We start from the raw sequence: 8,383 nt of genomic DNA, 5'->3' as shown, positions 1-8,383 counted from the left end.
CGGCGGCTCTCTGGAGCGCGTGGGGAGGTGGTCGTAGCCGGGACCGAGGAACTGCAGGGGGACTGCGAGGAGGTGCCGAGGGAAGGGAAGCCCAGCCTCCGTTCGTCCGGGCAGCCAGCACCTACCTGATCCCGGGAAACGGGAGCCCGGTGGTGCCCGGTGAGCAGTACACGCTGCTGTGCATTATTATCCCGTAGACCAGCAGGGCCAGCCTTGTTCCGCTACACATGGCCATTCTGTGCGGGGCGGGAAAGAGGGCACACAGCTGTCAGAAGGCCCCTGGCCCGCCACCCTCCAGCCCCAAGAACTCGCGGAGCTGGGGGTCCGGAGCGAAAGGCTCCCGGCGTGGAATACCCCTTAGTGACAGCCCGAGCTCGCCCCGCCACTTCCTCCTCTCCGTAGGTAGTTAGAAATAGATCTAGGCATCGCCAGACCTGGTGCGAAGGAACACGAACTAGGACCCTCATGCCGGCAAAAGGTTCAGCAGTCAAGTGAGCCGCCTGGTTGGAAAAGACTCCCTCCCCCTCCCCCTTACCATTCAGTTCTTACCGCCGCTAGAAAGGGTTTGCTGCCAAGTAGGACGGTTAGCAAAGGGTTCCTCCAAGTTTCTGCGCTGGAGTCACAACGCAAGAGGCATCGCCGTCTGGTGTTAGTGTCTGAGGGGGAGGCCGCAGGAACGAACAGGAGCAGCAGGAGGAGCTGGAGGACTTGTTTGCTGCGGCCAGGATTCTGTTCAAAAGTTTGTAGACGCACAGAACTAGGAGGGAGCGTGACACCGAGAGAATGGGGCGAGGAGAGAGAGATGTCGAAGGAAGAAAGAGGAGGCGGCAAGCTAAAGTGGGGGTGGAGGACAAAGTGACCTAAGTCCACCGGGAGAGAGAAGGAAGTGATTAAGGAAAAGAGGGGGAAATCCAAGGAGGAGAGGAAGGAAAAGAAAGAGGGCCAAGGCGAAGCCGGCGTCTGGGGGAGCCGCCCGGTCAGGCAGCTTCTTGAGTAGGCAGTGCCTCCTCCGCTCCGAGGCCCCTCTGGCTGCGGCTTCTTCTGCTACCGCCGGTGGTTACAGAGGTGACCGGCCCTCTGCTCCTATTTATATAGGCAGTGGGCAGAAATCTATCTGAACATGGTTTGAGAAGAGACTTCTTTGTCAACATCTGTCTGCCTGTGGCCTTTAAGTACAGAATATTTTGTTGCACTGTTGCGCTCATGAAATGACTTCCTTTTTTTTTCTCTCTCTCTCTCTCAGTCACGCAATGATCGGGTATCAGAAAAAGACGTCAGCATCCTAGTCCCTCAAGGAACATATTAACTATTCTGTGCTGTCCTCTTGGATGATGAGATCTGGAGTCATCCACTTCCCATAAACACCTTTCACTCACACAATCCAATTTTTAGGAAGTCCAATTATTTTGATGGTTTTCAGTTTTACCCTTTCCTCCAAGATGGGTGAAGAATTCATAGAATTTAGGGCATGGCAAAAGTCATGTTTTTAACGATGTTCCTACTATTTCTCTCTACTTTTCATCAAGCCCCAGCAATCAGAGCTCTGGTCTCTGGAATTAAGTACCATCAAGCTCTCCTATTAATACATTTAATTTAATCTCCTAATTTCTTGCGTATGTTCTTTCAGATAGACAATTAAATGTGGAAGTCGTTTTGTTTTTAAAGGGAAGTCTTGCAGGATTTTCAGTAAATTGCTAATGAGTCTGGCCGTCGTTGGCAGTCTGGCTATGAGTGGATTAATTAGAGTCAAGCTGCATCCAGAGCCTGGCTCTGAGTACTGAACCTGTTTGGTCACAGATGCTATAAACATTGAAAATTGCCCCTGATTCCATCTTTCACCATCGCCTCTAAACCTGAGAATTTGGCAGGGATGCTATTAATGTGGCAATTCATTGCCCAAGTACCCCACTCTTCAGATACCCCCCTTGCAGTGTCTATAAATGCCCTGAAAGCAGAGAATGGTCCAACCATTCTAGATTTCAGTAAAGAGCATTCTATGTCTCCTGTTAGGACTGGATTTAGAGCTCTAGATATGACCTATTTGGACACTTTCACACTTTCTGTAGCTCTTACTGATTTGAAGATTGAATGTGCAAGATTGTGCTTTCCACAAAAATTGAAATTTTAAGAATTTTTGAGTGAGAAATGTTTTTCCCCTTTATTTACAACAGGAGTTGTAAACTGGGAAAGTACAAGGATTCCCAGTACAAGTTCACCTACTGAGGGTTTCTAACAGGAATCCCTCTGTTGGGGCTGCTAAAAAAAAAAAAAAAAAAAAAAAATTAACTGAAAATGAGGTGGGAAGAGGAGAGCAATAAGGGAAGACCACAACACCAGGAGACTTCCAAGTCCCTGGGTAATTTAAGAAGATTTGTAAATTTCTATTCCAGTGAAAGAACTCGGGTCTATTTCTTTCGAAAAGGAAATAGAGTCATCAATAACCATTAGTGTGTGCATGTTAATTATTTGGATCTTAAAAATTCAAGGAAATGGCAATTTAGCGAGAGTGTTTCCTGTTACCTTGATTTGGATCTAACATTTAAATAAGCTATATTAGTTCTGCATGCTTTTTCTAAGACAAAATTATAATGCTTCGTGTCAATGCCTTTCTTGCTCTCTTATTTGAGGTTTAATTCTTCCTCCAAGAAGACAAAGTTTTGCTTATTCCTCTCCATTATTGACCAGAAACTGCCACTTCCTGTTCGTTTATTCCTGGGGATGCCCCAGATTGCTTGCCTGCAATTAAGCTTCAGACCACATCTACATGGAGATGTATCTCTTTGTCTCCACTGCATATGTTCACTGATTTATGCTGGAGTGTTTGCATGCGTGTCTTCTGTGTTCAGCCCTGCCTCTTGAGGAAGCTCACACAGAGTGGGAGGTGAGCACCACCGATAATCAAGCAGATATCTTTCTTACAAAAGCGCCCAAGGCTATTACGGACTCTCGCTTTCGTGTCTTCCGCCTTGCTTCACGTCAAAGATGAGCTCCATTAAAATCCTTATTCTTTCCTCCCACGCGAATTCTGAAATGAATTCAATCTGTAGAAATACTTGAAAATTTCCAAGTCTCCTTGTACAAATTCACTATCCAACTTTAGTAAAGGGAGCCACCATGTGGGGAGTTTGTTGACTTCATGGCTTCTTAAAGGGGGGAAACCACAAACACCATTAACTCGGTGGGGAAGACAGACGGTGGAACTGCTGGCCCCACAGGCCTGCAAGACTGAGCTGCACCTCTGGCTTGCGAAGGCTGAGCCACTTCCCTCTCCTCAGTGAAGCGCTCTCAGAGGAGCTCGGGGCCTGATGAAGTGAGAGACTAAGTAGAGAATTTAATTTGAAATTTTTAGTCACTGAACTCAAGAAAAATCTAGCTTTGGAGACCCACTCCTTTCTCAGTACAATCTAAAGACCTGTCCAGCCCCCGACACACAGCTTGCTTGTGGGACAGGATCGTGCTGCAGATCTTTCCTGCCATTTATGTCTCTGATTAGGTGAGTTTGGTGCCAGTGGGAAGGGAAGCTTTCCTGTTCTGGAAAGTTCTGGCCCTGGGCCAGGGGAAGTTGGAAGGCTGAGGGAGTGAACTAGAGGCTGAGGACCCGTGGAGAAACTGCAGGAGTCTGGGGCTGCACCCCTGCCTGACCAAATCTTCAGGCCATTTTTGCTTTCTTTTCAGTGGAGGGGACTGCGGGGCAATCGAGGTCTCAATGACTAAAACTACCTCCAAGAACTCTCGAAGATGGGAATTTGCTTCTAAGCTTGGGAGAGTTCTGTCAGGCTGCAGAGGCCCGGAAGCAACCCTATTGTGGGACAGGGCGGTACCGACTTGTTCAGTACATATGCAGGCACCAATCTGGCTTACTGTGAGGGATGGGGTGGGCCGGGGAACCTGAGGACCCCCACCAAAGTGCCCTGTGTGGGTGGAGAAGGGAGAAGGGGAGAGAGTGTGAGAGGATAATTGGGAGGGGCAGGAAAAAGGGGAAGAGCCTTCCAATTTTATCCTGTTCTTACCCGGCTTCTCTCCCAAGGGGATTTTTACATCCTCCTGAAATGACTAAGGTTAAGAGCCAGAGAGACACCTTCAGATGTCCTATATGTGCTTGAAAATGACATGGGGGAAAGAGGGAGAAGATGAAGAAGGGACCAAAGAGTTAAAACTTCCTATTTATAGACAACTCAGAGGAACGTTAGCCCCACCCCTTATCCAAATGTTCCACAGGTGAGTGGAATTCCCAGGCCATGGAAGCAGAGAATGGCATGTAACTGGAATCATGTTCAGTTAGAAAAGTTGGTGGGACCACGGAAATCTTCAAATTGGAAGATTTCATCCATGTCCTCTGTCATGCCAAGGGACCTGAGGGAAGGCGGCGGTCTCCTGCTAAGGAGTGACCCAAAAGCTGCTTGGAAATACTTGCTGGAAACGATAAAGACCCTGAATTCCAAGCCCCTAATGTATCAACTCCTTTTTATCCTGTTTGTCCTGAAGGTATGAAAACATAACATTTGGTCTGAAATGGTGAGTACTAGCTAAAAATCTAGCTTTTTTTTTTCTTGGTCACTGGCACATCTGTCTTCCTTGAAGTGTCAAGACTTTCAATCAACATTTGGTTTAAAGAACTCTTTAGCCCTTGGAAAAGTAGATTTTGTATTCAAACAGAAGAATATGTCTAGCATATTCACTGAGTGTTGGAACTTGCAGGTGGCTTGACAACATTAGCAAATACCTGGCATAGACAAGAGCCAGTTCCCTAGGGTACAGAGATTTCTACTTCTTTCCTTCTGGCCTAGCTACCCATCCTACACATAGTTTCCATGTGTCCACTTTTTCCCCCTTTCTTTGGGCTATGTAGCAGCTCTCCCCAATGCCTGTACCATCATCACCCTCACCTCCTACCCCAACACATAGGAAAGAACATCTGATATGAATATGCACAGGGCATATTCATGCATTCCTAGTTTAAATAATACTAAATTGGACTGGGAAAGTCTTAGATTCTATTAATTTCTAATTAGTGCATGGCATATGGATCAGGTTATACTAAGCTTTTTCAAGCTTGATGGAAAACATCATCCTCTCACATGAGTGACAAAAGTAAATTACAACACTATTTTCAATTTCACTCTAAACTTTTTCTCTTCTGATTCTTCCAGGAAATGTGATGACTAATGACTCACTTCATACTGATTCCACCTGTAGGGAAACCCGAATGTTCTGCCTCAGAACATCATGACCATCACTTACTGCACTGCCTGCATCACGCCCTTCTGAACTCACTATGAAGTAAGGAGCTGATGAGCTTACCCATAATGTGTCATGACTTATATCTCTGACCTTCAGAATTTAGTATTTCACACACTATAAAAACAACCAGCAACGGAAGTCTTCCCAAATCACATGAGCAAAAGCATCTCTCTCTTATTCAAGCACAGGATTTGCATGTTCACAGGGTCAAGAGATTTTGCCAGTTGTTTTAAGACAAAGCAAATACTCAAGAAGCAAAAACTAGGATCTAACCTCTGCTGCCTGTTTGAGTGATTTCAACTACCTTACAAATATGGCTCTTGAAAGCTGTGTTCTCTGAAATATTTTGGGAACCAAAAGTATATACCCCAGACTTCACTCTGCAGCATCTGTCAAATTCTCCAGAGATTTCCAGAACATGTCCTCTTAAAAGCCAAGGGGAAGAAAGCCTTCTCTCTAATTCATTCTAAATCCTCTGCTCATATAAGGCTTAAATGCAGGAAGAAAAGATTGGAGAGGATCCAAGAAACTCAATATCCTAAATGAGCTTTTGTGATGGCTTCTGAAAATGTTGGAAGAAAGGTCTGTGTGCACAATAAAACAAGGTTTTAACATGTAAATCATAAAAAGGATATTGCTCTACATAGCATTCCAAACCTCTGTCCTCTGAGTTCAGACTCAGCCTTATAATTTGTGAATATAGGTCTATTTGTAATAATTTTGAAGCCTCTGAATTTTATTATCCTTATTACTCGCACTTTGTAGTAATAATAATAACTGCAAATATATAGATATGACTTTGAAAAAAGCTATCATCTGCTTGGAATACAATTATGTTTGCCATGAGTTTGCTATTTGAAAACTTCCAGTTATTATTTATTTAAATTCTCTTAAATTCTTCCTTCCAATGGGGCTGCATGATTTTGCTACTCCCCGGTTAATAACAGCAATAACAGCAGCATTAATAACTATTTACTAAACCCTTACTTGCTAAATGCTATTTCCTTTACCCTCAAACTATCCTCTGTCTAGACACTATTTTTTTAAAAATATTTTATTGATTTTTTATGAGAGGAAGGGAGAGGGATAGAGAGTTAGAAACATTGATGAGAGAGAAACATTGAACAGCCGCCTCCTGCACACCCTCTACTGAGGATGTGCCCGCAACCAAGGTACATGCCCTTGACCGGAATTGAACCTGGGACCCTTCAGTCTGCAGGCCAACGCTCTATCCACTGAGCCAAACCGGTTAGGGCTGTCTAGACACTATTAATATTCCATTTCACAAGTGAGAAATTGAGGTTCAAAGTGGTTAGGCATCTTACCCAAAGTCACACAGCTTCTACATTGTAATGCAGAGATTCAAATTCAAGTCCCAATGACCCCAGGTAGTCTTAATGACCATAGTATATTGTACTGGTTTACATATTTATTTTCTTTAGAGTTGTTATAAACACAAATTGCTAATTTGATATGAGCTCTAATCTGTGACCCACCTGAGAAAAAAGCAGGTTTCTTACTAATTTTCAAATTTAAAATTATGTTTAATGTAATAGTAACCAAATTGCTATTAATACAGTAGAAACTGGTTGTTAGATTACAAACATATCACATACTTATAGGCTTTGATAAGTAGATATGCTTCTAAAAATATGTGCATTAATAGTGCACATATTCTTATTTACATATGTCAAATTGTTGAAAAGGTAAAGAAAAATACTGCCATCCTAAGTCATTATTTAAAATTATTTCATACCTAAAAATGTAGCAAAAGTTTCAGTGATGTGCTTAAGTTAAAAAAAAAGAAACAACCCTCATTTTCTAAGATCACAATTTAATAGTCATTCTATCGTCATCCTATTTTATCAAATCATCATGTAATTCAGTATCACAGAAACCATATTATTTTCAGTGAGTCAAGATTTCTGTGAGTCAAAGAGATGATGTATATAAAAATGTTTTATAGCCCTAACCGGTTTGGCTCAGTGGATAGAGCATTGGCCTGCGGACTGAAGGATCCCAGGTTCAATTCCGGTCAAGGGCATGTACCTTGGTTGCGGGCATCCCCAGTAGGGGGTGTGCAGGAGGCAGCTGATCGATGTTTCTCTTTCATCGATGTTTCTAACTCTCTATCCCTCTCTCTTCCTCTCTGTAAAAAAATCAATAAAATATATTTTTAAAAATAAATAAATAAAAATGTTTTATAAACAATTGATTCTACACCAATATAAGGAAATTAACATTTACCAAGCTCCTTCTTTGATAGCAGTGGCATGCTCTATGTTATCAAACAATGCCCCATTTAATACTCTTATTGCTCTCACAGGTAGATATGTTAGCATTATTCCTATTTTTACTGATGGTTAAACTGAGACTCTTAAAGGTGAATTAACTTGCCCAAGACACACAGCTAACAAATGAAAAAGTCAAGTTTCAAACCCAAGACTGGCTATTTTCAAAGTTTCTGTGCTTTCTCCTACCATTTGACCTCCTTGTTAATGCAACCCAAGATTATAAATACCCTTATTATAAAAGGGGAAAGAAACACCAGTTTTCATAAAAGCACATGATTATTTAACAAAACATGAGGGTTTTTCCAGTTTTGTTAAGTTATAATTGACATACAGTATCAATTTAAGGTGTATAGCATAATGATTTTTATAATATATATATTTTTTTAATTTTTATTGATTTCAGAGAGAAAGGGGGAGAGAGAGAAAGAGAGAATCATTGATTGGCTGCCTCCTGCAAGCCTCACACTAAGGATCGAGCCCACAACCCAGGCATTTGCCCTGACCAGGAATTGAACCATGACCTCCTGGTTCATAGGTTGATGCTCAACCACTGAGCTACACCAGCTGGGCCAGCATAATGATTTGACTTACGTATATTGTCAAATGATAACCACAAGTTTAGTTAATACCCATCATCTCATATATATACACAAAAAGAAGGAAAAAAATATATTTTTCCTTGTGATGAGAACTCTTAGAATCTACTCTCTTAACAACTTTCATATATACTATACAGCATTTTTCACTATAGTCATGTTGTAGATTACATCCCTAGTACTCATATATCCTATAACTGGAAGTTTGTATGTTTTGACCATTTTCACCCAATTTGCTCTCTTCCCACCCCA

At 42.4% G+C, this 8,383-nt stretch overlaps 1 protein-coding gene across 2 annotated transcripts in view; it reads right to left on the bottom strand.

Moving 5' to 3' along the window:
- Positions 1–1,238, bottom strand: part of ADCYAP1 (adenylate cyclase activating polypeptide 1 (pituitary)) — a 7,664-nt gene extending 6,426 nt beyond the window's left edge. Inside the window, exons 1-2 of one of the 2 annotated variants that reach the window (XM_005861618.2) lie at positions 550–1,238; positions 126–236 (exon numbers count right to left, since the gene is read on the bottom strand). In XM_005861618.2, coding sequence (XP_005861680.1) covers positions 126–235 — 110 coding nt within the window. In that variant the 5' untranslated portion in view covers position 236; positions 550–1,238. Of the gene's footprint in view, positions 1–125; positions 237–434; positions 516–549 lie in introns of those variants that run through there. The other variant, XM_005861619.2, reaches the window with a different exon arrangement.
- Between the last annotated feature and the right edge of the window lie 7,145 nt (positions 1,239–8,383).

This window comes from Myotis brandtii, unplaced genomic scaffold (genome assembly GCF_000412655.1).
Source record: "Myotis brandtii unplaced genomic scaffold, ASM41265v1 scaffold154, whole genome shotgun sequence".
Classification (NCBI taxonomy): domain Eukaryota; kingdom Metazoa; phylum Chordata; class Mammalia; order Chiroptera; family Vespertilionidae; genus Myotis; species Myotis brandtii.
The sequence above is the reverse complement of the archived record's forward strand: the minus strand, read 5'-3'. Positions and strand labels throughout refer to the sequence as shown.